Source organism: Falco peregrinus, chromosome 2 (genome assembly GCF_023634155.1).
Source record: "Falco peregrinus isolate bFalPer1 chromosome 2, bFalPer1.pri, whole genome shotgun sequence".
Taxonomy (NCBI): Eukaryota; Metazoa; Chordata; class Aves; order Falconiformes; family Falconidae; genus Falco; species Falco peregrinus.
This window is the reverse complement of record NC_073722.1, coordinates 95,459,343-95,487,183: the sequence shown is the minus strand read 5'-3', so window position 1 is coordinate 95,487,183 and position 27,841 is coordinate 95,459,343. Positions and strand designations below refer to the sequence as shown.

Genomic DNA, 27,841 nt, shown 5'->3' with positions numbered 1-27,841 from the left:
AAGGACCACAGCTCCCAGCATGCACCGGCCGCAGCCCGCCGCGGCGGCGCCCGTCCGCGGGTGCTGGGAGCTGCAGGAGGCGCGGCGCGGCCGGGCGCGGTGCCTGCTGGGAGCCGCACGGCGGGGGAGCCGTTCACTGCCTGCGCCCACAGCGGCCTGCGGGAGACAGCGGACGCATGGCGCCTCTTGCTGTGGTTGCTAGGTTTGTTCTTCCGCGCCGGAGGAAGGGTGGGAGAGAAAAAAATAGGGCAGCAGCAGGACGCAGGACTAGAGTATGTGTAAGCAGGCTCGCACAGCCTTGTGCATTTAGCGCTCCTGTAGTGGATCGTGTGAGCTTGTGTTACAAAAACTTAACACGCTTTCCGGAACTTCTAACGAATCGACCAGAGTGACTGAGGAGCGATTCAAGTGCAAGGCAGATGCCCAGAAAAAACCAACCCTCTGAGGAAGCAGCACAGTAATCCTGTGTAATGCTGCAGCAACCACCTGTCCCTTCTGCTGGGTGGCGGAAATGCAGACTTGGGAGAATCAATGAACCATTTACTTATGGTAAATATAAAAAAACCTCACATACTTATGGTTGTGAAGTAGTAGCAAGGGGCTCCACCATCCTACCTTCCTCGTATCGGTTTGGTTATCCCTCTCTCCTTACTACAATTTGCAAGTATCAAATTGCCAATTAAAAAACAACAACAACAACAAAAAAAAGAGTTCAGCACTCATCACCGTTGATTTGTGCTCCATTCTGCAGATCTCCTCAGCTTAGGAAAACCCTAAATCAAAATCAGCAAAGTACTATTTCTGACGTCTCACATTATTATTTTTTTTGACATCTCTAAACTAGCTTCCTGACAGCATGGCCCAAAAGACAACTTAATATTAAATAAGACCTTAGAGAAAAAATGTCTTTATTATTAACCAGGTTTTTTTGCACTGGATTATGTGCCTATTGGCCCAGACTGCTAAATAACATCTACACAATGTTTCTTTCATGTTTCAAGAATTGAAAATAACTGTACAAGGTTAAAGTACAAAAGTACACAAGACAGTGGACACGAAATATCCATGTATGAGTTCATCCCATCTGCTGCTTGGTTTGAAAAGTAGAACTTTAACTAAAAAATACTGTCCTTCTATAGTTCTGTCAAGTTTAATGGAAGTGGGTATAACCTGATAACAACACTAACACCAGTATCACTGTTCTGATATTTACAAAAAAATTGTATTTTTCAATAAATTAAAGTCAATGCAACACCCATGCAAGCTAGAGTACTAGCTTTTTGGTGAACAAGGACCCAACATTTGAACAAGAACCTTCCATAGTCCCAAACTTTAAAACTGCCCTTTTTTTTTTTCAAACTGCATCCATTCCTCGCATTGAAGATGTAAACCCCAATCCCATTCCTCTTTGCGTATGAGTCTGTGATCTTGCCATTTCATACTGTGCATCTAAATTTCTGAAAACCTCTTCCTGTTGTTTCAGTGTTTTGTAACTCTCTTCATCAACCGAACTACAGCCTGCTTCGTCCTCGCTCTAGAAACAAGACAGAAGAAAACAAACAGTTGGGTAGGAAATGGTGTTTTCATATATTACACGTGCCCTAAATCATCATTTTGCTTAGTTGCTTTCAAAAGCTAGTAAGATTTGACTTATTTGGTTTTATTGCTGGAACATTCTAGCATAGCTTTCCTCTCACTGTCAAGAAACATGTACAGGACACCTTCATCCAGTTCCTTCTAACTCATCAAGTAAGTGTCTCTCAATTAACCTGTCTATACAAAGTAATACTGTTTTATCAATTATGAATACTGCTCACAGCTACCACTGTTACAGATCATAACAGTTGTCTTGTTAGCCAGAAACATAATAAAATTCTAGAATTTTAATTGAATTCAGATTTAGATGCTGCTTGTGAATTCTAGTAAGAAATACTTAAAAGCTCTTAACTACATCAGGTAGTATCAGGTTAACTTAACATCTTTACTTGTTAAGGTATACTTTAAAAAAGGGAATCATTATCCTACAATTAACAAAAAAATTACATATTCAGAACTTTTTACCTTAATGCCCATCAGTTTTCTGAATTTGACATTTTGGTCCTTGTTTCCAAAATTTAGTTTTTCCCATATTTCTGCAGACTGTGATTTATCCTGTATGAGTAAAAAAATAAATATTATCACCTTTTTACATCAGGCTTCTCTTAGTATCACAATTCAGTAGCAAGCGAAACAGCAGTATTAAAAATGAGCCCATCATGTAGTGCTAGCACAGCTGGAATTAAAAGGTTCCCAAGTCACATCTGATATTCCTGCAGCACCCCCACAGACACTCTTTGTGAGGGAAGGCCACTTAACCATAGGTTTCAAAATGGAAGTATATTCTCCACTTGGGTAGACTGTACTCGTTTCCATAAAGTTTGGAAACCTTGTCAGAATGAATGCTTAAAAAATGATTTGCAGAAAAACAGATTTGCGTATTAGAATTAAAATACACAGCTCAATTCAGGAAGAACTGCTTGAACAGCATTAATGTTTTTTTCTTCCCTTCCTGCCACTACCCATCAGTGCCACGTGAACCAGTTTCAGTTTTTCACATCTTATGAAACAGTGTGAAAAGCTAAATAAGCTTGTTACGTAACAGATGCACAATGATAATCTAATGTAACAAACACTTCCGTATCAGCGTCGCACATCAAAAGACAAGAACACAAATACAGAAGCACAAATTTTTCCATAGTATCAGCAGACAAACCCTGTAGTCAGATCCAGTGACTTTCTGAACAAGCAACTGCCACCAGAGCCTTTTTTTATTTGGTGGGCTGTATTTCACTAATTGCAAGAGCATTTATTTGACAAAGCATAAAAGTCTGAAGGCTTCTTTGTACTTATAACTTTTGCTAGTTAATAATGCATTACTCCACACCTGAAATGTTACTGCAGACTTGGTTTTGAGATCTGGAATTGGACGAGGTAGAACAATCACATGAAAAATCTCTACAGTCACAGAAAGTTATGAATTACAGTTTCTATACCTTACCCATCACTTTTCACTAAAAAGAGATCACCTTTATTTGATATTTAGTTCCAAGTTGTAGGCAAACTGACAAAAGCATCATCAAGATCCAATTTATACCTCTAATATTTCATGACATTAGGGGTTTTCCTGAGGCTTGTGTCACAACCATTTGTCACTGAAGGTCTAGTTATCTTAGTCCTTTCACTCCAAGTTCTACCTTGGGCTGCTATTAATAGGGAACTTCATAACAGGTATGAAAGTCATTTTGCTGCAAATAATGTCAATAGAGCATCCTATAACTTAATGAAGTTTTAAGTTTAAAGAAAGTAAGGAAAGACAACATTACCCCTTCCTTTTTGCCTTGCCAAAGCATCTTCCGCTTTTTCTCCTGCTCAGCAAATTTCATTGGATTCACTGCTGCTGGGTTATAATAGCTAGGTACAGCTATTCCAGTCTCTGCTAGTGCTTTTGCTTGTAGTGCCGCCATTTGAGCTGCCATTGCTATTTGAGGAGTTACTTGTGTTCCCGATGCCAGAAGAGCAGCAACGTTAATAACGGACCCTCCAGTGGCTGCAGCCGCTGTAGAAGAAAGGTTACTTGCTATCAGACAATACATTCAGACCTTTTGGGGAGGGGAAAAAAAAAAAAAACCCAAAAAACAACCAACCAACCAACCACCAACCCCATCCCCTTACCAAACACCACAATCAAAAAACCCCAACCAAATAAACTAAAACAGAACCACAAACATTTCCTTTAACCAGAAATAAATTGAAAACATCCAAATAACAACTGCATGATAAAAATACATGTTATTTGTAAACTACTGGAGACTCGTTTCTTAATTTTAGTAAAAGATAACTAGAAGTGAAACTAATGTATCTCATGCTTCTAAATAGCCCTGAGCTGGTAATAACTTTCAAACTCTTGCTTAATGATGCATAAAGGAAGGTCCAATGACCATCACAAAAACATTTACCAGCCTAACATATAACATTGTTGTTGTACACTCTGTAAGCTATAAGAAATTCTGACTATTTTTGCTGGATTTTTTTTTTTTGAGGGTGTGTGTGTGGGTTTTGGTTTGTTTCTGTTTTGTTTTTTCTTTTAACCATTTCCTAGTTCTAGCTGCCCTTCTTATATATGAACCAAGTTAACGATTATACAAAGAAACAGGATGTGCACATCTGTTGGACAAGACCGTAACACTCAGCACATAAGCCTACACAACTTTCACTCACACTATTGCTTAGCAATTAATGTAATATACATGGACTACCTGCAGCCATTTCCTGTTGTTTCTGCTTTTCAACCATTTCTTTTTCTCTCTGTTCTTGCAGTTTCTTTGCTCTTTCCAGTCTAGAAGTGCGTGCATGAGAATAAAAATATTTAGACATGCAAAATCAGCAGCAGCATCTTATTTATGTCATGTATCATTAAAATAGTAACAATTTCTGACCTTCTGGCTAGTGCTTCCTGGGCATCCATAGCTGTATTTCGTCCCCGAAAAGGTGGTGGACTTGGACTCCGGCTATGACTCCTGCTGAACCTTCGGGGCTTTTCAATTCTTTTCTTTCGCTCTCTGTAACCAAATTTAAGAGAGTTGCTGTAACAGTGAAGGTGCGTATATACCTTAATATTTCATACATTATTTGATCACAACTCTGAAAAATTGCTGAATAGTTTGGGGAGTTCTCAAGAACAGCTTTCACAGATTGTACTAGAACAGTGTAACAGTCACACTCGCCTTGTAACAGACAGAGTTAAAACTGAGGATTTCCAACTAAGATGTAACAGAATGTGTAATTCTGGGCATTTGTTTACCCTCTTAAACTTTGTGTTTAGAACAAACAGATATGCTATAGATATTTTCATTCTAAAAACTGACAAGAAAAAAACATCATGGAACTTTACCATAAAGTCAATGGCAAGAAAACTGTAAAATGGATCAAGTTACAAGAACGCCTTAAAACTGTAAAAGGTCTCACATCACTACAATTATATTAAAATGAGCATTTTGAGGAGGCCTGATTTAAAAATTGGCATAGTACTCAGGGAAATCACTATTTCTCTCCCCTCTGTACACTCTTCACTAAATGTGCTTTGGACAACTGTTTGAGGAAGGCTATCAAGCTAGACATGAGAGCTCGTTTAAACACATGATTTGTCTCAGGTTTGCTCTTGGGGACAGTACTATGCACAGAATTATGAAGCATGCGTTATCTGGAGCCTGACAATCTGAAAAGAACCCAGTTAAAATGTATTTTTTAAGCAAAATACCAACATATTCCATTAAATTATCCTTCACTAGCCTTCTCCCCACCTTCTCATAAGCATGACTTCTACTGGGGACATATACATCTAATCCCACCTAAGCAGCAGCTGCTCAAAACTAACATCTACATTTCAAGAGATAAGGGTTTATCCCTGTTTAAGCCTCTGATGTTTTCAACAAAGATGTCACAGATACTGGAAGTGTCCAGCAAAGCTTAAATTACAGAAGATATCACTTGCATTTTTCCCAGATTTGCCATAAACCATAAGTTGAGATGCACAAAGATGTTTCTGCAATTTTATACTTAAATGTTATTAGCAACCATTTGAGATAATAGCTAACTTCAGATAATAGCTAACTTGACAACAGCCACTTTAAATGGCATTCAGATATTGTTTCTTCTGTTTGCAGCTTGGGCAGCATCTACAAACACCATGAAACCTAGATAGAAGTTATAAAAAAAAAAAAAAAGATATCCTTGTTTACATGACAAATCTGGTAGAATACAAAGGAGGCAAGACTTATCTTTTCATAGAAGATGACAAGATGCAGATTCAGGCACTGGGAAGTGACAGATCTGCATTCCTGAGATAAGATGTAATGCATGTTTCAAAGATACCTTCATTTTTCCCCGTGCTGACTATTGTAGTTTGGTCTTGTCTTTGGTCTGATGCTTTATTGCACTGGTAAACATCAAGGAAATAAATATTTGAGCTTTTGTATTTAAGTATTTCCATTTGAAACAAGCAGATGGTGTCATGTTTTCCACCTAGCACTTAATTAGAGCAATGCCACAAAAGAACTGCCAGGATGGTCTACATGCTCACAGAACAAAAGCTTAATTTAAATGCTACTGAGGACAAATCACTTGAAAATGTGAGCTTGAGATTATGCAAAGAACCATCAAGAGAAAGTCAGGCTCTACTATTTACAAATGCTTCTGTCACAGCCTATTAAGTGTGACACAACAAATATTCCTTTCATAAAGGAGGGAATTCATTTCACAGGTGAGTTTTAACAGGGTCAGTTTCCACATCATGTTTATTTGGCTCTGAAGACTTCCTTGAGGCTTGCCCCATTAATTCTCTTTCCAAAGGCTTCAACTGAGCCCAGAACTCAATGAAGTGTTCTAGTCTACTGTTAAAAAAAAATATCTTACACCTCATTTTCCTTCTCTAAGATTTGTGAGACAAAAGTGTACTTAAAAGAAACAGATTCTTGCAGTATGTCCATCACTATCCAACAAGGCGTATTTCCAGCTGAAGAGATTCCTAGGCTAGTGACTATCCCTCACTTTTTCTTCACACATTTGCCCTTCTCTGTTTCAGGTAATTTGAATTCCACTGCAGAAGCAAAACACTATTCTGGGATGCAAAGCTTTCAGGGAGCCATTAAACACAAAATGTTCAAAGTGACTTTTAAAAACAGTAAGTGCACATCTCCTATAATAACCAGAAATAACAGGGAACTGAAGCCTTACAATCATGCTGAAGGTGGCTTAAATACCATTAGATGCAAATAACGTATACCAACTGAAGACCCAGCTCTACTCACCCCAGTAGAAAGTTTGATAGAAAGTGCATGCCAAAATAAAGTACGAGACAAACCACGTAATTCAACTACTTCTTCAGAAAGATAATTCTTCTTAACAGTTTCACAAGTGATGTTGTAGCATTACACGAGTGTGCTGGATTCTTAAGTCTCCAATGATCCAGCGTAATGTTGAGTAGTCATAACCAACTTCTACACCCTTTAAATATGCAATTTAAAATACTCCAGTGAAAATACTATTAAATGAACTGGAACACTGTCAACACCTTCTTGGGAGGTCTGAAGGGACACCAATTTGCATTCAAACTACTACTTTCACTTTAAACAAGTAGGAGGGAAATACACAAACTGTAGTTGTCACATTTTAGCTTACTCATTCAGAAAATCCTACAGAACATTAAGAATGCAATGGTGACACGTAGAAGCAGACTTGGAACTCTACAACAAAATTATCAGTATTGTAAAACATTAACTTCTATACAGGGATGAAAACCTCATCTCTAGCACAATCCAGGTTAAGCATGCATCTCAACTCTGTCAGACTCAGAATAAGCCAGTATGTGTCTAGCTGCAATGTTTCAATATGCGCTTCTAGAATCTAAGGAAGAAATGGAAGCATCCAAGATCAAGAGAAAAATATTCTCATGTTGAACTTGACAAAAAGAAGCTGGTAATCACTTAACACAGAATAGTACGTTTAGATCAGAAATAGTCCATCTGACTTAAAATTCACCTGAACACTACACTGTGCCAGTTCACAGACAAGACAAATTTCCAAATTAACTTCATGGAGCTGATCAGCATTAGCTTCTGATCAGTGTATCTGCTCTGACAGCCAGTGATGCCCTGTTAAACTTCCCATTTATGATATATACACAAAGTACTATCAATAGTATTTTTGAAGTAGTGCTTTGCCAACCACACTACTCGTGTTAAGCACATGACTGGGTTAGTTCTACCTCATTCTTCAGTTTTTCCTCACTTAAATATCCTATTTAAACTAGTACATTCAGTTACAGTATAAGAAACCAAAAAGAGCTTGAACTGTGGTAATCATTACTACCCAAAATATTAATTACTTTCCTTCTACTTTATCAGTCATAAGTTCTAAAATGATGGTTTTATAAGACACTCATGAAATAACTAGTTAAGTATTTCTAATTGCTAACAAGAAACCATGCTACGTAAAGCTGAGAGTGTGAGACACTTAAGCTGTCTAGGACAAACATTCCTGTATGTGTATGCAAACTACCCAGTCCTTAAACCCACTACATCAATACAGCTGAGAAAAAAAGACAAACACATATAGTTACACTGAATAGACATTAACTGGCAAACCTATCATTCTTCTATACATCAGCCCACCACAGAATATTCTACCAAACATCATCACTAAGCATATACAGAAGTTAACACTTACCTGCTTCTGCTCCTAGTTCTGCTTTTACTTCTACTTCTATGTCTGTGTCTAGATCTTGATCTAGAACGAGATCTTATTCGTCGTTTTCTCTCTCTGCTTCGAGATCTGGATTTTTTCCTATCACGACTTCTACTACGATGACGTCTGAAACACATGTCCCACATTCTTACATATATTCTCATGTTTAAATTCAGCTTCCACTTAAGGACTTACATACAGGTTTGTCACCACAGGGCAAAATGCATCAGGCAGGGTGGGGAGACTGCAAACTACACACAGAAGAGTTCAAGACTGGAACAGTTTAAGTTGTAAGACTAGGAGATGAAATGGAAAAGGAACCAAACACTACCACCAGCCACAAAGAGATGAGCAAGTTAAACAAGAGTTTCACACTCATCAATACAGCCATTTAGTTGTTCATTAAAGCCTACACCCCAAAACAAATACACAGCCACACTAATCTGATGCAGAGTTTTAAATTCAAGGCAACAAAACTCTCCTCCTCCCCATAACATTCCAAAACCTTAGGGAAGAGATGCCCAAATGAGTGACACACAGTTCCTCAGCTGAAGGTCATTCCTTGCTATCATGTTTGCTACAGATCCCTCAGCTATGAGCAGAGCTGGCTGACGAGTTCTGGCAGCAACTTCTTTGACTCAAGCAACTCTGCTACCATAGAATGTGCTAGGTGGCCTACCGGGCGTGGAGGCTTAGACAGCACTGCCTCTGTGTAAGTTCTTGATTTAAGAGGTAAAAAGCCCTGACATTACTGAAGGTGTGTTTTCTTCCCTGTCACTGACAACAATTAACATTCGATACAGTTTATAAGTTTTCTATACTGCGTATACCAACTATAAACGTGAGACAGATCACCTATATAAAGCCTTAGATATGTCATACTTTTACTCAGAACCAGTCTAAAACTATTTAAGTAGCAGCAAATGCACTATCCAATGAAAACTGGAATATGCAATATAAATTGATCCTTTAGAGTCAAATTAGATTGGTATATAATTCAGCTGTACTTCAGAAGTCTACACAAATTCCAAACACTGCTTTTGTAAATGCACTTAAAAGAGAACAACATGTAAAACAGCTTACCTTTCACGAGACCTGGATCTTGAATGACTCCTCCCTCTTGATGATTTTCTCTCTTTGCGTTTATGTCTATCCTCACCATTTTCAGATGAATTTAGGCTATCTCTTCCCTTATCAGAAGAATGTTCTTTGTCATTGTGGTCTTCAGATTTGTGCTTCTTGGAGGACTTCTCTTTGGATTCATGTCTTCTTGCCTGTTTTAAGAAGAAGTTGGTTCTTTCAGGAAAATAGTGCAACAAAGAGAGTTAGTATGGGTATCAGAAGGTAAAAAATGATAAGTTGTGATGCAACATTAGTAACCTTAGGAGTGTGACTCAATCATGAGCGATGGCAGTTTTACCTAATGCCACCAACTAACCAAAGATGCAAATGCACGCTTAATTTTTCCCACTTTTCCCTCCTCCCCGCTGTCTATAAAGGATTTCTAAAGCATCCATCAAGGGATCTTTACAGTGTTTCCACATAAGAGTTCACAGCATTGTAACAAAACCAACTGTCATTCTCATTACTGCCTTCATTCCAAACATATAGTAAGTACCTATCTTTACCTGACAATTTATGAATATGCATATATATACACAAACACTCACAGTTGTAGTAAATATTTAATATTTGCTTAAGCCTACCATGTAGAAAGTTACTAAAACTCATATATAGTTGCAGATATATACTACTTTGCTTTTAGAACTAAAAGTTTTCTATCCATCATTAAATAATTTTTTAAGCAAAACTCTCCTCAGTTAGTAACTTCCAACAGTTTTTAAAAAGCAAAGTAGTAAGATATACGGTTGACATCCCATTTTTAGTATTTAAAACTAACATGCATCACTTTGAGACCTCCCACAGTAGTTTTAAATTAAAGATATGCTGCTCAACTATACCGCAATTTCTTCCTGCAGTGCCTCTTAAAAAAAAAAGATTCCTTTTTATAGCTGCAATGCCAAAAATATTTAGCAAGGTCAGGCTTGATTTTTGCCAGTGTTTTCCTTAGAGACCAAGTCATGACATCAACACCTTTTCTTAATATATCCAGTTTATTTTGAAATCTTTCTAGCAGAAAACCATAGCCTACTTAAGTCTTATGTTTAAATAACATTTTGTTTCAAGTCACAATTTAGGCATGATATTTTTTTTTTTAGACTAAACCCCAGTTCTTCAGAAATTTGGGGCGGTTTTTTTCCTTATCTAAATCTGTTATCTACTCAAAGAAAACTTTCCTATAATCCTAACTTGCTCTCAAAAGTCTGGCGAAGATGCTATAATTATTTTACACCCACTTATCCAAGCCTTTCTAACTCTTTATGAATATATATCAATTTCTAAACGTATTTGATTATAGTGCTTCAAGTATACAATAATACTAGATTTTTTCCTGTTTTTACAGTGTTTTATTGTTAGCTCCTTGAATAACCAGTTGTTACATAAAAACACATCTGAAGTTTGGATGTTACCTGTATGTTAATTTTGAGTATGTATTTACACAAGTAGTTGTTCCGGTATACATATTAGAAAGAATTACTGATACTCAGTATTTAGTCTACAAAGAAAATTTTATTCTTGCAAATGAATGAAAACAGTTAATCTACTGTGGGATGTTATTCCTCATCTGTTCGTTCTGTGAAATTTAGGAACTGCTAAATAAATTGTGTAAGATTAGATCCAACAACATGGCAAAACACTGGATGCAACTTTAAGCAAGGACTTTTTTTAATCATTAAAATCAGATTTACAAGGGTTTTTTATATCATATCTTCCAGACACACACTTAGTAATAAACCACCATTATATCCCATAACGGATTTAAGATATTTTTAAGGGAAATATGAATTTGAATTACTAATAGTTACCTTATCATGAAGTAGGCTTATAATTTTGCTATCTGAGTCTGCAGCGTCTTCAGTTCAGTCTCTTCGCGCATTAGCACGCTGAGTATGATTTATTATAGAAATGTTATCATGTGAGCTAAACAATATATTCAATTTCACAAAAACTCTCCTAGATTATTTCTTTTTTTTTCTTAATCCTCCTTTTTCAAACAGAGCTTCCATTGGAACAGGGGAAGGAGATGTTCCTGACCTAGGTTAGAAGTTAAAAAGTCCCTCATCTGACCCAGCCTGCTATTGCCCCACATGGCTTAAGCTTCTTTGTGACTACTTCGACGCTCCAGGTTTGCTTGTTTCATCTCTTCTCTGGTGCGTAAGCCAGTTATTTTCAAGGTATTATTGATGCTGTCTCTTCTCACTCCCCTACATACACACACACACACACATTTATAAAAAAAAAAAAAAAAAAGAGACAGCCCTCCGAAATTTTTGCTGCTACTGTCATGTTTCCAGCTGACTCAGCTTGTTTGTCAAGCTATGACAGTCTTTACAATTAAAGGATGCAATAAACAGAGCTCAGTCAGGTGGGGTATTATTTTTAATATACTTAAGTAGATGGGTATGTATCATTGAAAGTCCTGAACACTGGCCAGGAATAAAGGCACCCAAGGCTTTTGGTTAATGGAAGCTCTGTGAAAGTCATCAAGAACACCATTCTACCTCTCCACATGAATTCTTTCCTTTGGCTGTTTCCAGAAAAAAGAAATAATTAAAGTTACTAGTTTCTGAAAGCTATAAAACTATTACCTTGTCAACATGATGGCTGCAATCATGCTTCACTATGAAAGGATCTCCATATCCATTTTTAAGCTTACAAGTTTCCAATTTATTGTACTTACCATAAAGTCATTTATATAGGTTTACACATATGTACATTACTACAAGATACTTTTTAAGATGTATTGTACAATTACCTAAACGCTACAAAGTGTTAATTACCTCTTTGCTTCTGCTCCGGCTTCTGTGTTTTCTTCCTTCAGCATCTGGAAAAGAAAATATTTATTGTTATTTACCAAGTTATGGAGATCAGCTGGCTGTCACCTTTCTAGTTTTTTCAGTTATTCCAGCCCCCAAAGTCAAGAATAGAGATTTAGAAAACAAACAGCACTATCCAAATATCTACTGCAGAAAGCAACCTCTAACTGTTACTCAGAGCTCTTTGCATTTCTTCAAGCTAGCCCATGTCATACTCCAGTGTCATTCTTCAGCCAGGTAACCTTATTTTTGTTACAACCATGCAAAAATATCCCAGTCTAAGCATACCTAATTAAAATAAAGACAGAGTAGTATGGTTTTCTGTTTGGTGGTGTTTGTCATTCCCATTCCCTGTCCCCCAATGCCCTGAATATTACCTGGACCTTTTTACTTATCACTTCTATCATTAAAATCGAAAGGCTTCAAAATAACATATTCAAGATACAAAACCAGAATTAGAAGCTTCTTTTTCTCCCCAATTCTAAAAAGTTATGAGAGCTAAATCCACATATTTTTTTCCAAAATGTTCTACAAGCATGCACCAGAACATTACTATGCAACTTTGCTTATATGAAGCTCATACCTGACTTCCGTCTTCTTTCCCTTGACCGTGAGCGTGATCTTGAATAATGATGCTTTGATGTTCTGGGAGAACTAGAGGCATCTGATTGTTCCTTTTTCTTCTCTCCTTCTGGAGAGGACTTTTCTGGGACTACTCCATCTCGTTCCGTATCACTACCCTACAAGAGGACAGAATGTTTAAACCCAAAAAACTTAAGTTTTGTTGTTTTTCACTCCTATATACTTAGTATTTCCTCTGAAGACACACTTAAAATTATGTTCTGTAAGACAATCTCCTGAGTAGCCATCCCATTATTCATTAGGCAATAGCTTGATAGACTTCCAGTGAACTGTGTAACTGCATAGATTGCTTTTTCAAGACTTTAATAAGGAGAACTAACATATAGCAACATTTTGCTCTCCCACTACATTAGACTGTACTTTTTCCATGCACTTTTGAGTAAGACTAAACTCTGATCCAAAGTTCCCTCTAAATGGTGTTGTTCATAGGTCAATTACCTTTTAACATTTGCATGACTAAGATTACTTAACATCAATGCTGTCCCAACAGAGCTAAATCACCTCAGAAGTTAGGGCATTACTGAGGCAGAGCACAAAATCCCCACTGTAGTTTGAAGGACTGAATGAGCTTTGAAGATAAACAAAATTAGATATACTATATTAGTGTTAGACACCTAACTACTGCATAAGGGAAAACCTCAAACAGTATCTCTATTAAAAAAAAGTGTATTTGCATAAGAGTACACACAGGTCACATTCACCTGTCCCAAGAATTTTTGTATCATTTTTCTTAATGACAAAAAACCAGATGCTCCCCCCAGTCTTTCTAAACCCTGGCCTAGGAGGACTAAACCCAGAAACTTATCTTGTGCAGAGTAATCAAGACTGCATTGTAATTCAATGCTGGGAAAAGTAAATGTGTACAACATCCATGCAATGCAATGAAAGAAACCGAAAAAGTACACACTGAAAAGGTGAATGTGCTCTCATTAATGCCTTTACAGATTCACTGGTCTTTCTTGTTCTGATCATGTAGACAGTCATGATCAAACTTTCTGAACACTGTACAGATGCAGATGACCTCACTGACATAATTTGGCCCAGAAATGCTATTAATGAAGACAGTATAGTATAGCTGAGGACTTTAACTTGCATGCTTTTCTACCAGCTGCCCTTTTATTTGCAAACTAACAAGACATGTCAAAACCTCTCAAATGCTGATTTATATTCATGACTTTGAAAACAGAGTAGCTAGTTTTTCTTAAACTACAACAGATATTACAGCTTGTTGCTAATATATTGTGTATTAATGGTAGACTTTCTTCATAACATGCTACAAGTAGATGTTTGGACTTAGATTTCACCTACTGTTTAGTCTGCCCAATTCCTTATTAATTTGCCTCTGTACAAAGATACATCTATAGTAAAATCTCTCTTTAAGAGAGATAAAGCAGCTGTTCATTTCTCCATTCACACGGTATACTGATATCTTGTTCAAAACGCACCAGCATGTGGACAACAGCACTGACCACTTAAAGTGCATTCACAGCAGAACTTTAACTATAGCCTTAATGACACTTCTGAATACTACTTGTAACCCATCCACCATCCTGAAGCCTTTAGGGCATTAGATAGAGCAGGAACTGACTCCTGTTTGTGACCTTAGACATCACAATTCCTTGCCATTCTATGATTATCTATCATCAATGTGCTCGTTTACGCCCCCCTACCTTCTGCTCAGTCCCTCCCTTCCTTTCCAAAGGACTCAGCCAAAAGTTTGAGAAATTTTGAGATTTCGATACATTTACATTTCAGTTACTTGAAAAGGATAAGGAGAATACCAGCTAAACAGTCTTAAGTTAACTGCATTTTTAAACATAGTACCCAAGGGAAATTGAGCCCACTGCCACATTTTCCAAGGCCATCACTCCTTATTTATACACATTGCTGCTCATTACTGCCCTTGTGTACTGCACCTTAGAGAAATCTCTCAGCTCTACAAAAAAAGGACAGCAAAAAAAGGCTGACAGACTTTAAGGAGACTATTCTCAGTTCTTAGATTGGCCACAAGCTCATGGGTTTCCTTGAACAAGCTCCTCGCCTACTTACTGGTTTAGGGGAACCTCACAGATAGTGCCTGTAATCTAGGTGCAAAACTACAAGTCCGTAACTCTTCCAAGTCCTTTTATAGAAAAATGTATCTCTTAACAGGTTAAATTATATAAATCGAAAAAAATTATCCAAAAAAACTATTTTCTGCAGAAGTTTATGGTCCTCTTCTTCTGTTTCACCACTGGTCAAACTTTCAAGACAAGAACTTTAAATACCAGATAAGACACCACAAAGTACTCAAAGTCAACTTTGAAAAGTTTTTTCACTTTTGAACCTGGTTTGGGAGTTTGGTGGGTTTTGCACTCAAGACTATTTAGTAACTTCAAAAACAAATTAACAACATCGGGTTTGATAACTCCTCTTATTGATTCTTCAACTCAATTATGGGAAAAACATCTTCAACTGTTTCCAGGCCACACAAATTTTAAGAGAATAAAGCTATGCTCTTAGGCTGTGTATGAACATAAAGACAGCGATAACTACAGCAGAGGCGTTTCCTATCGATATTGACTATAAAAACCGGAAAATGATAGCAAATAATTAATCACTGAGTGTAAGAAGACGCTGAAAATAACAGGCCTGTGACCCCCTAACACAAAGAAAAATAACAGGCAAAGAAAAGCCACACGAACGAAAGCTAAGCATGGCCCAACCACCAAATCGATAACCTCCCTCCTCCCCTCCCAGGGAACCTGCGCCCCAGAGTCCCTCTAACACCCGTTCCTATAGCCACAATACTTCTCTCCCCAGTCAGGAAACGATAAGGCCTCGGTCACAAGGCCTCTTCGCTTCTCTCCAAGGCCAAATAAATGAAACAGAAACTTCTGGAAAAAGGGAGAGAAGTAATGGGTGAAAAGCGGCCACCCCCTCCCCGAGGCCCATCATGGCGCCGGCAGGCGAAGGAGCGGTGGGCGCCATTTTGTCTCTCCGCGCACACAGCTTCCCGACCCAGCCCTCCCCATCTCACACGCTCTTCCCTCCCGCCCCGTGGCGGCCCCCTGCCCAACTCGGCTCCCTCCAAACACCCCAGCAGCGAACACCACTTACCGCCATGACCGAGCGCCCGGGACGGTCGCTCCCCCTCAACAAGTCCTCACAAGGGGCTCAACCTCCCTCAGCAGCTGCGGCCGCAGCGTTCGCGAACCGAGGCACACGCCCCGCCCTCCCTCTCCCTCCAGGCGCCCGGATGTAACAATGGGGCGGGGGAAGGCGGTGCGGAGCGAGGGAGCCGCCGTGCATTCTGGGGGCGGGAAGGATTAGGCCGTGTCTTAGCAACGGTGCTGTTCGCGTTTGGAGGAAGTTTGGCCCACGCCGCGGCCCGCAGCCGTAGCCGGGGCTCCCGCCAATTTGAAAGCCTGAAGGAGCTGAGGAAGCGCGGTAGTGGATTGTCACTGGTTTCTGGGGCTGTGGTGAGGAGGTGGGAAGATCGGTTGTGGCTCCTGTGGGCAGGGTTGGCCGCTGCGCGGTGGAGAGGGCTTTTTGGCACTGAATTTCTTCCAGCTTTGGACGCGAAACCTGTTCCCACCAACCTGCGTTCGATCGGGCCCGCTGGGGACGTAGGCTGGGAGCCATATTGCTCTTGCGACTTAACTCTGTATTTTATAAACGCGGAGTTTGCCTTTAGGCTTATTGTACCACCCTTCCTCCTAGACGCAGGGATCACGATAGAGTATTAAAATCAATAATTTGTGTGTGTTCATACAACTTTTTTACAGCTCTCTGTGTTACAGCATATTCCTTAAATGTTTAGCACAGGTAAACATGTGGAATGATATCGAAATTTTTGCAAATGATGACACAGGGACTGGGCGGCTCCCTGTAGGTTTAGGACAGGAGTGTGGAACTGCATTGTACCAAGTGGATACACTACTTCGGATCACATCCCAAGAAAAGGTAGAATTCATCAGAGCTGAGTCTTTTTCTTAATAATTACCTGAGCTCCTTTGTCATATTTTCTAAAGTGTTTCAGTTACTCTCTATAACAAGCTTTTTCGTCTTAGGTCTCTGTTAATCCGCAGTTGCATGCATGCAGCTCAAGAGGTGGCAGTATTATTGCTGTTGACAGATCGATAGCAGTTCTTGACAGTACTGGGCAGTCTCTTCAGATGCACATTGGGTTTGGTAAGCTCAGTCCTTTGGAATTCCACTGGAAGCTAAAACTAACTTTTCAAATGTGTATGTTAGGTTTCCTTATGAAAATATAACAAGTGTCATTCATATATAACTAGCTTGTGAAAAGATGTGTTATAGTAAATAAGTAATAAACGATTGCTGGTTCTTTATACAGTTAACTAAGTATTTCTGTGCAATTTAATAAGAATGCTCACTAACTTTTTACTGCAATGAAAATAATGGCTACCAAAACCACACCCTGTATGCCCTTTCCTGTACTTCGTTTAATCAAAATAAATAATTTTGAAGAAATCTGGGACACTGTATTGCCCAATTTCTGTGTTTCAAATATGAATATCTATTAATAAAACCCAAATCTTAATATTTGAAATTTTGCCATGGAACTTTTCAGATACTAATGTGGATGTAGTTGGTATGTGTCAAGAAAATCAGTTTCTTGTGGTTGGTGAGAGAAGTGGCAATTTCCATCTTATTCACATACCATCAAAACAAACCTTGCTAACTAAGGTACAGTAATTTTTCTGTTCTAATTTTGCTGAAAAACTTTTGTTCTCAGAATTTCTTTGCTACTTTTTTTTCTCTTCCAAATGTCAAAATAGAAACATTCTTGTGTTTTGAACATTTCTTCTAGTTTGAACAAATTTAAGTGACACTTTTGCTCCCATAAGTAACAAATAAGGAAATTATATTTAGGAATGGCATGTATAAACAAGAACCCATTCTTCATGAAAGAATAGGGTTTACTGTTTGAACTGATGATCAGTATTTCTAGTATTTTCTTTTTTTAAAATAAAATACAGAGTAATAGTCTAATAGTTTTTATGTTGATTCTGTTTTAGATTTTGGTTGAAAAATCTTTAAGTGAAAAGACCTACTTAAATCTCTTTATTGAAAAAGATAATGCAGATGCAGGTAAGAATTTGATTATTTCTGCCCCTCCCCCCCCCCTTGTCTCAATGTTTGTGATTTTGTTGCCCTTTAATATTAATCTCTCAGGGAAAGAGACTACAAAATAAATAATCAGATGCAGCTTTACTTTGCATTGTAGACGTTAAACGCACTTTTCTTAATGCTTTCCTGTAAAGATATTTAGCTCTTATTAATTATTTTACAAATGTCATAGAAAACAACAAACATTCAGAACTCAAAACCTCTTTCTATTGAGACTGTGCTAAACATATGAAAATGCTCAAAAAGGAAGGATTCCTTCTTCTGTCAATCGGACTTCAGATTTTAGTAGTTTGTGTGCTTCCTAGTTTTGTTCTGTCACAATATAATGTATTTAAATGTAGTTTTGTCATGAAAACAGAATTTGCAGACTGACAGATGCATAGAAAAATTATATTTCAAACAAAACTCTAAGATGTACAGACTTATTCTACTCTTCGTTGAAAGTGATGGAATTTTTGTTTCAAATTAGTCTGTTGGTCAGATTATTTTTTTGTCAGTTATTTCACTCTTCTATTTATAAGCAAGTACTCTCTTTACTTACTCTTGAATACTTAAGTTTGAAATATTTGTATCGGGATTTTTTTTAGGTATTTATCATATGTTCATTCTTACAAACAATGGATTCTTCTGCATTATGTGTGTTCCACTTGCTGAAACACAGGAAGGTAGGATGATCTTCCAACCACTTGGGATTTACATTTGAACAGGGAGAGCTGTATTAAAAAAGTTTTTCCATGTCTCTTTCTAATAGGAATAAGATATTGAATTGGGATTTTCTATGTAATCTTAGTTTATTTTTAAACGGAAACCGATATACAAACTAGTTCTGTAATAAAACTGTTTCTGTATTCTTCATATAATTCCTTCAACTTAAGTTTCTCTGAATCAGTGCTTTAGAGAGAGAGTACTGAATACTATGGAAGCAGGATTTTAAGCCATAACCAATCTTAGCTGTACTGAAGGATATTGGGAATAATGTACATTTTTAATGCTGTATAAGTATAGTCATTAGTTCATTAGTTAATTTTCTGTAACTCAGTACAGTGTTGAATAGAAATAGACCCTGTCAAAGATCCTGGCAAAAGTGGTTTTCAGCATAGTTGGATTAGGATTAAAATATTTTATAAGACATTTAGCAGGGTTTTTTTCAATTTTGGAAAAGTTTATTTAACTGAATTTAACTGATTTTTTTTTTTTGTAGCAATTGACAAGATGGATATATTTACGGGAAAGCAAGTAAGAAATACCTGCTAACTTGTAACATATGTGTTAAGTGAAGAGTTTGTAACAAAACTTGGTTCTGTACATTTCATGGACTACTTACCCATTTATTATTATAACTCATAATTGCAATTATCACTTTTTCTGTATATGGACAAGTGAGCAGTTCAAGGTTTTATCTACTAATGGTATGAACAACTTTTTTCCTTCCCCTTTTGTTTGCTTTCCCTTCTTCTACCTCACAAGTTACAAGGACAGATAAAGACAGCTTTCATTTCCACAGAAGAATATCACAGCCTTGGCTGTCAGGATTTTGTGCTAACTCACTTAGTGAACAAAATCCATTTGATAATTGTGGTAAGTACTAAGAATGGGTTTGTAACAATTTTGTGATCAGTGAGGGTGTTTTGATCTGCCACAAAATTTATTTCTAGCTGGATTAAAAAGAAGATAATAAACTTTTTACACTAAGACTTCTTGTCTTTAATTTCCTTCACTGTAAATTTAAAGTTTATCAGTTGTGCAGTCTGTCTGTAGTTTTTCTTGCAAGGAAATAGCTGTTGTCATTTCAAAACTTGCACTGTTACGATGGACAGGGGGAAAATATTTTCAGCCTGGATGCATGACCTTAGTAAATCACTGTGGTTCCTAGCCTGTACAGGCTAGTCTATTTACAGTCTCTTCCTTGAGCTCAGAGAGAAAGTTAAAGTTTGCAAGAGTCTTCCAGTCAGGTTCACATTCAGCAAAGGCTTGCAAAGGTAACAATTAAGGTCCCAATTCAATAAAGCCCTTAAGCATGAATTAAGTACAGGAACTAATAAAAAATAAAAATATAGACATATTTTGAAATGTTATTTTGGACTAGAAATGAGTTTTCTCAGCTGATTGACTGAAGCTTGTTAAATTCAATGCAATTTTTCTCAGTAGGTTCAGTGTATGTTTCATTCAGGTTTTATGTTCTATGAGAATAGAAAGTGGATATTTTGAAATATGGCTTGTTTTTAGAAAAGCCAAAAATGTTTGGGGATGTTGACTGTTAACAATTACCATAGTAAATGCCAATCTTGAAAGGAGACAGGAAAAAGGCAAAATTAAAAATAAATAAATGTGTTTTTCTGAACATCAGCATTCACCAGGAATAAAGTTTAAGTTAGTTTTTCAGCTTTTTGAGTTAAAAATCAATTGTAGAAACATGCCTGTCAATGGCCAAATTTCTAATGTATAACCCCATTTTGCTTTGCCTTTACTTATAGGGTAAAGGTGATTATGTACTCTCCAAATGGCAGGTAGACACTACCAATAACCTGGTGTCTGTTCGAAGTTTAGCTGATTCAAGTCTGATCAAAGGTAAAAAAAGTGTTTTTTCTTTTTATAGACAAGTGTGGAATTCATATTTAATTGCAGAAAATACTAAGACATTTTCAGTTATTTCACTGTTTTTAGTAAATGCACATAGACCAAATAGAATGCTCCTTGTAAAGGTACAGCCAAAACACATGCCTCAAAATTGTTGAGTTTAACTTGGATACATATATCACAACTCTATTTAAGCTAAACTTTTCACAGTCCTAGGAAGTTCCATGAGGTTGAACATCTGTAGGTTTCCAGTGCTTAGTTGTACATTTTAATATGGTTTTGCTTCAAATACATTTATCGAGAAAAATAATAATTTTTTGGTGACTATGGATATTTTTTAGATGCAGTGAAGCTTCAAGTTCTTGGCAATCTGCTGTTTGTTTTAGATACAGAGGTATGTGTAATGATTTGGTTTAGCCTTTATTTTACAGTGTTCTTGAACCATCTTATAAAAATACTTTTTAAAGTAATAGCTTTAAAATATGTTTTTATAAAGTAAAGATTATTATATTTACAGAGGATATTGATCTTGCTGTGTTGGTTTTTTTTTATTCTACTCCTAGTCATTTAAGCTATGGAATGTGAATATTCTGCTCAAAAAAGACAAAAAGTGTCTTCTATGAAGAAAATATGAAAACCATATCTGTTTTGTGTTTGGTTTTTTTTAATCTAGAATATTTTAAGCATGTGGGATGTTTATTCTCTTACTCTAATTTGCGATTGGCCTTTAGTACATACTGAAGAATTTCTTCTAAGTACAGAGTCAGATTCTTCTCCAGTTTTATGGTAAGTAAAGAGCCATAGCACCAATCCTGAAAAGTGAAAAGTTCTCTGTCATTTCAGGAAATGAGCCACAAACACTTTTTTTCCTGTGGTAGTGATTTTTTAGAAATCTTTGAAATCTTTCTAGTCAGTAGCATAAAATAGTTGGACTGTAGGTGTCCTTAGTTCTGTGTTGTAGAAAAGAAAACCTGGACACTTTCTACATTTTCTTGGTTTATCTGTTACTGTTAAGGAATCTTGCATGTAACGTGTATCATTTAAGAAATACTTGTCTAAAGTCAGGTCTATAATATGGCTTACAGGTCTGATGTTATAAAAAAAGCTACTCTGTCTTTTGGACAGATAAATAGCAAGGTGTTCATTCTGCAGATGTGATACAAGAATTATTTACTTTAAAAAATTAAAAAAGTATCTGTGGTGAAAAACAACAAAGAATTTGAAAAACAGGATGTTAGTTACATCCTTACAAACAGTTAACAAAATGTGGCCTTGAGGAAAAGAGCAAACACCATAAATAAGTCAAGCTAGAGCACAAGAAGATAAATTCAAGGAGAACCAAATGGTAATGAGACTAAACAGAAAATTACTGGAACTATTGTAAACTACCCTAATTAGCATACTAAAAGATCCACCCTCTAGCAAATACCGACCGACCCCTACTGAGGAAGCCCCCTCTCCACTCCACGGAACATGCACAGTAAAAACAAGAACACTGTACCTTTAAGTGGAGGTAATTGTAAGAACCAATGGAGATTAAGTGTGACTAAATGTGATTGTCAACGGTTATTCAAAGGGTATAAGAAGTTTTACTATGTGTTAAGAGGTGTGCTAGCTTTGTGGGTCTACCACCTAGCATCCACCTCTGTGCAGACATGCAATGACAAGTATCTCGACCCTGTGTGTGAATGGGCTCTTGTACACTGGGTGAAGAACCCAGATCCGGGATGAGAGATGGAGAGGCTAAAATTCTTATATGTGTGTATTGGTTAAAATGCGAAATAAATTAATGGCAGTTAAGATCAGAAAACAAGACTCTTGGCTCTTTCCACTGCTCTGTACCAGTTTAAAAACAAGAACTACATCCATGTGAAAAGCTTAAAAATGTCAGAAATGTGATTGTATGCACTCTGCATGCTAAAACACTGTTATTTTTGGGTGCGCTATAGGGATTTAAGAAGTACTAGTTTCCATGGAAAACTAAATTTTCTAAAACGCAGAAGCAAGAATATTTCACAGTTTTAACATAACATTTATACAGTATATTTTGCTTCTTTTCTTCTCTTGTTCTTTAGGCAAGGGCTTGCCAATGTTAAACTGATTGTCATGACAGTACCAAATAACAAACAGGTATAATCTCTGTATCTGTGTTCTGTTCCTTAGTTGTTATGCAGTCACTCAGAAAAAAAGAGCACGGTGGGTAGGAAGAAAATAAAAGGAGATGGCTAAATATTTGGAGTGAACAGAATTCTCAGGAGCTCAAAGTCAAAACTGAAGTGTGACCACCTATATATTAGGATATATCTATTAGGATATAGCAAGTGAGGGACTATTGTGATGTCTTATGGTGGTGACCAGTGCAAATGGTTGTTTTTTTTTAATGGATTGTTTGGGGTTTGTTTGTTAGCTTTTTTTAATGGTAGGCAGATGGGAGAGAGCAGCAAAATTTACTATTGTCTCATATATCTTCAGATTTCTTTACAGCAGTATCTCTGCTGTATTCAGCATCTACCTTTAAGTAAAGTCAGCAGAGTTAACTGAAAGAGAATTTCAGTTTCATGTAACTGTACAGTTATGCATAATTGTATTATGTCTAATTATACATAATAGTCTTATATACAGAGGCAACATCTATAAACTTCATTAAACTTTCTCAAATTATAGACCTGCTTCTTCATAAAACCTTATACTATTCCATCTAACTCCTTAAGAATCCAGAAATGATTCTGCAAACATCACTCTGTCACCAGTGTATGAGGGGGAAAAAATGTTACTTGTTTCTTTTCCCTTTTTTTTTTATAGATGAGAAGTCTAATGGTTTTTGCATTGCCCACTATGCAAGTGCTCTATTCTTTGGAAGTATCTATTGTTTCTTCGCTTGTTCAAAGTGGGATTGACACAGTATGTTTAGATGATTTTTGTTGTTGTTTTTGCTGTTCTTTGAAGAAATGTATTTGTCTTAATATGTATAATTATTAAAGAGGGTGCTGTGTTATTCTTCTTAAGTTAGAACTAATTTGTGCTAGGAACTGCAGGAACTATACAAAGAAATGTTAAATGATAGCCCCAAAGGATGGAGAAAAATAATTTTAGGCCCAGGTCTACTGCAGTGTTTAATACTACTGCCAGTTGTTCTTGCTGCTGAATACTGTATGAAGTTTTAAGTTCTCTTCCACAGAAAAATGCTCTGGGTTTATTTGGGAAATTTTTTTTAGATGAGAGAACAACTTCTTTTACTGTTTAAACTGCTTCCTTCTAAAGACCTTAACAAAAGAAGGTAAAAAAAGAAAGCAAGAACTTTATGAATTAGCAATGTTATAAAGACTGGTAAAGTGGAGTGGGGATGTGAGAGGACACCAAGTTAGAAGTCTAAGCAGTAGCTCTTCATTGGAATAGTGAAAGTGTTTGTAGTGGATCTGATACACAATAAAATGCAAAGCTGATGAAATTGCTTGCCTTGTATGAAGCACTTGACAGAAATGATCATATATGCAGTTACATAGTGGAGAAAATAATGGCTAATAAATCCCTTTTCTTTGATCTGAGATGATAAAGTTAAGGTGGGAAATGCCAAGGCATGTATTGCCTTTGTAGAATGTAGCATAGAGATCAGATTCTAAAAGATGTGAAGATGGATACAGTGTGACCTGGTTATTGTTTGGACAAAATGAGAGTGTAATTTTGAGGAGATGATTCACTCAATGTGAACGGTGTACTGATGGTAATTCAACTGGGATAGCAGAGTACCTTCAGTCTTCAGTTAAGGCCCTGAGAAATTTTAGATAGTGCAAACTGTCCAGGAAATAACTTGCTAGGTTGTTTGGCTTTTTTTAAATGCTTATCTGAGGGAAAGGCAATAGTTTGTTTCTAGATTAAGAAACACTTAATGCATTACAGTTGTGCTTTCTTACAATTGATTTCCCATACCACCTAACGATTTCTGGTATTGCATGCTACAGGATACCATATACTTCTTGGAAGGAATTCATGCAAAACATGAGATGTAAGATAATGTTTTGTTTCTTACTAGGCCATTATTATATAAAAATGGCAGACTGCTTCTAATTATAGTTGTTTCATAGTTCACATAATTCCCTCTCTTCCTCAGATCCTCTGAAGGCCCAGTTTCTATTGTTGTGATGAGAAGTTTAACTGAAGCCTTGCCAGAAAATAGGTAATGTTTTCTATGAAACACAATTTTATTATTATATTTCTTATCTGTGGTTTGGCACTTATGTTGAAGTAGTATACTTAATTTCATCCCTAGGCTAAGTCGCTTACTTCACAAACACAAGTTCACTGAAGCAGAGAGTTTTGCTATTCAGTTTGGACTAGATGTTGAGGTAAGTTGTCTGTTCTTGATAAATACATTTGGAGATTAATTAGTATAACTGAACTTAGGAGTAAGGATCTTGCCCTGTAGTCCAAGGGAAAGTATTAAAAATATTACCAATATAGAGAAATGTTACCTTACAAAGCAATTTGCTATACTTGAAGGCTGATTCAAAAATAGATGACTACGTGGTGAACTATGTTTTTATTTACAGTAACTAACAAACCTTGCAATGAGAAGTGGTGTAGAAGTACATCATCTGATCAAAATAAGTGCAGCTAGATCTAGAGAAGGCACGTTTGTCCTTTAAGTAGCAGGAAGCACTGTTGCTAAAAAAAATTCAAAAAAGAATTGTCACATGCATTTATTAACACATAGTCTGGCTTCATTAACTGATTTATTCAAATAATGCAATTTGAATATTCCCTCTGCTTTTTTAAATAAAAAAACAGGCCTAGCTGGTAAGATAAAAAGATACCATGATTGTTAGGGACTAATTTGTAGTGCATTTCTGTAATGAAATCATTCAATGTAAGTGGACACACTTTATCTCAAAAACATTGTAAATGGAAGCATAGAGTTTTCATTTGAAGACTGTCTGCTTGAAACTTAATTGCATCAAACTGAAAACTGTGTTTCTTTTTTAAACAGCTTGTATACAAAGTGAAAGCAAACACTATTATAGAGAAACTAGCTTCAGCTTCTGTTGGGACTTACAGTCGTGAAGTCTGGCTGGATCTTGTGAATGAAGCTAAAGAAAATTTGCAAAAAATTCAAGTATGTTTCTATTTCTACCCTCTTTCTCTAATAAAGTAATTCAAATTATAAAGGAGCTTGAAATTAATTTTAGTTGTTTCCTTATGCAAACAGGATAGTCGGTTTGTTGTGGATTACTGTATAAATGCTCCATGGCCACTGTATGAAGCCACTCAAGAAATGTTGAACTACGCTAAAGTCAGAGTAAGGGGTTTTATTTGTTTAAATTGCTTATACTTGTCCATTCCTATTACATGATTCTGTACAACTTGAGATGGGGGACATCTTCAAACCAGTTACAGTCATTCAAAAAATAAATGCATTTTAAATTGTATGAAGAAGGAGCAAGGCTTGTTCCAACATCACTCTTGCTTTTACTTAAGGGCAAAAACGAGCTTATAGTTTCATTTTCACATCAGAAAGCAGGTTTTAGTTTTGAGTAGTAGTCTTTTTAAATCCCTTTTAACTACTAATTTTAGGACTAAAAGCTCAAAATGGTTCACCTTTTCTGTTTTCATTATTTTAGTCTTTCCTGTCTTATCAAAGAGTATGAGAGAGATACGTATTACCTGTCTGATCCTGCATGTAGAAATCCAGTCAGAGTCTAACACTGTGAAATACAGACTCCAGTTTACAGAGATACTAAGTTTTTTCTTGTATGCTTATTAAATTTGTAGTACTATCTGGCATGTTCTGCATAGAGTTGTCAGCCTAACCATTTCATGTATTTTTTTCAGATCTTGAAGAAAGATGATAGAAGCATTGCTCCATCATGTGATGAGGCTCCAGTATCCATAACTGAGGTGAGGGCAAACTCCTTGGCCCAACAGTATCTTATGATAAACAATTACAATGTAGAGTTTTAAAAACTGCTACTGTTGAACTTCTTAAAAGTCTAGCCGAACTTATATTTTGTAGTATGAAAGAGAACCACAGTAATGACAGATTTCAGAAATAAGCAGCTTCTTCAGTCATAGAAGGAATCATTTTCACATGCTTCAGAAATTAGAGGAAGAAGCTTTCTTAAGTGCTTTTATGTATTTAATTTTGTTTCTAATTTCGTTCTGTTGTATACTGGACAGGCCTCATCTGCCTTCAAGGAAAATCAGTGTAAAGCTTGAAGCATCTGAGAATTTGGATTAATGCTTTATTAAACAAACTTGCATATGTAATTAACTGAAACTCTTGTAAAGTCTTTCTTTTCCTCTGTTCTTCCTCTTTGTGATTGTTATTCTAATCATCTAATATTACTGTTCAGTAAGACAGATATTGACCTAAATCTCTTGTCTGCATTTTCAGGTATTGAGAGCTCAGGCAAGGCTTACAACTTTTTATGGAGCTTTTGGATCAGAGAAATTCAGGTTTGTTTCTGTTTGCTCATTGATTTAGAGTCAGTGTAATTGTAATGGTTAAGTATGTGCTATTGAAATTAAGAAAAAAGTTTTTTTTTAGTTATTTAAACTTTAAACCCTTCCTTCTCTTCCTGAAGTTTACCATCCTCTACTGTGGAGAAGGGAGAGTACAGAGAGGTTGAATTATCCTGTATGTTGAAAATTTATATTACCTTTTTCATATGCACTATCTTGTATAGATTATTTTTTTTTGTTTAACATATATAGGAGGGGTTGTCATTTTATGCGTACACAATCTAACACTACTGTTGTCTCTTACAGCATGTAATACTACCTAGAAAAGGTTTGAGGTCTGTTGTCCCACCCCGCCCAACTCCTTCAGTATTGACATACAACAATAACAGAGTTTCTTTTCCTCCTCTTGCTTCTAGTGGTATTGCTTGGACAGAATTCTTGAATAACAAAGATATTTTCAAGAATATCCTATTTCAACTAGAAGAAGGAAATTTATCTTGTGCGCAGTACCTCTGGCTTAGGCATCAGGTGAGATGGCATAGGCATTTCCTTGGTATTTATGGAGGGTGTTAAGGTCTCTGAAATTTTCCAGCCTTATTTAACAGAATCAGACCAATGCAGTTATAAAACAGCTCCTCAAAGAAGCAGAGGTCTATGGTAGAATCTCATCCATCATCACAATGATTACCTGTTCACCTAGCTGCTTAGAAGGCTGAACTTTTTATTGATTTAGGAATAAACTGGTATTTCTGATGTCAGAATGCATATTTTGAGGTCTGAAGGACAACAGTTTTTTGATATATTCTGTGGTG

At 36.6% G+C, this 27,841-nt stretch overlaps 2 protein-coding genes across 4 annotated transcripts in view; one reads left to right on the top strand and one right to left on the bottom strand.

Moving 5' to 3' along the window:
* Window positions 1-891: 891 nt before the first annotated feature.
* Window positions 892-16,103, bottom strand: RSRC2 (arginine and serine rich coiled-coil 2). Of its 3 annotated transcripts, none has more exons than XM_013299322.3 (10): window positions 15,960-16,103; window positions 12,802-12,958; window positions 12,183-12,226; window positions 9,364-9,576; window positions 8,263-8,406; window positions 4,476-4,598; window positions 4,296-4,375; window positions 3,363-3,595; window positions 2,062-2,151; window positions 892-1,534 (listed from the first exon to the last, which is right to left on the bottom strand). In XM_013299322.3, exons 2-10 carry the CDS (start codon window positions 12,880-12,882, stop codon window positions 1,355-1,357), a joined length of 1,188 nt encoding a protein of 395 aa, XP_013154776.2. In that variant the 5' UTR covers window positions 12,883-12,958; window positions 15,960-16,103; the 3' UTR covers window positions 892-1,354. The 3 variants fall into 3 exon arrangements, with proteins under 3 accessions (XP_013154776.2, XP_005237672.2, XP_013154777.2); XM_005237615.4 differs by having other exon boundaries at window positions 9,364-9,554; XM_013299323.3 differs by lacking the exon at window positions 15,960-16,103 and adding an exon at window positions 11,208-11,285 and having other exon boundaries at window positions 12,802-12,898.
* A 70-nt stretch (window positions 16,104-16,173) lies between these two features.
* The window catches only part of KNTC1 (kinetochore associated 1), a 41,473-nt gene continuing 29,805 nt past the window's right edge, over window positions 16,174-27,841 (top strand). Inside the window, 21 exon segments of the mRNA XM_055795901.1 lie at window positions 16,174-16,289; window positions 16,663-16,805; window positions 16,913-17,033; window positions 17,437-17,552; window positions 17,885-17,957; window positions 18,584-18,661; window positions 19,198-19,232; window positions 19,464-19,574; window positions 20,471-20,564; window positions 20,915-20,967; window positions 21,247-21,359; window positions 22,649-22,703; window positions 23,376-23,474; window positions 24,533-24,576; window positions 24,682-24,747; window positions 24,841-24,916; window positions 25,558-25,683; window positions 25,777-25,866; window positions 26,400-26,465; window positions 26,962-27,023; window positions 27,446-27,557. Of these exon segments, the coding sequence (XP_055651876.1) occupies window positions 16,674-16,805; window positions 16,913-17,033; window positions 17,437-17,552; window positions 17,885-17,957; window positions 18,584-18,661; window positions 19,198-19,232; window positions 19,464-19,574; window positions 20,471-20,564; window positions 20,915-20,967; window positions 21,247-21,359; window positions 22,649-22,703; window positions 23,376-23,474; window positions 24,533-24,576; window positions 24,682-24,747; window positions 24,841-24,916; window positions 25,558-25,683; window positions 25,777-25,866; window positions 26,400-26,465; window positions 26,962-27,023; window positions 27,446-27,557 (1,722 nt within the window). The 5' untranslated portion in view covers window positions 16,174-16,289; window positions 16,663-16,673.

Coding starts and splice junctions, on each gene's coding strand:
- RSRC2 (XM_005237615.4), bottom strand. Junction 12,227..12,801: donor GGAAAGAAGACGGAAGTCAG/GTATGAGCTTCA, acceptor TTTCTTTTCCAG/ATGCTGAAGGAAGAAAACAC. Junction 3,596..4,295: donor ACAACAGGAAATGGCTGCAG/GTAGTCCATGTA, acceptor TTTCTTCTACAG/CGGCTGCAGCCACTGGAGGG.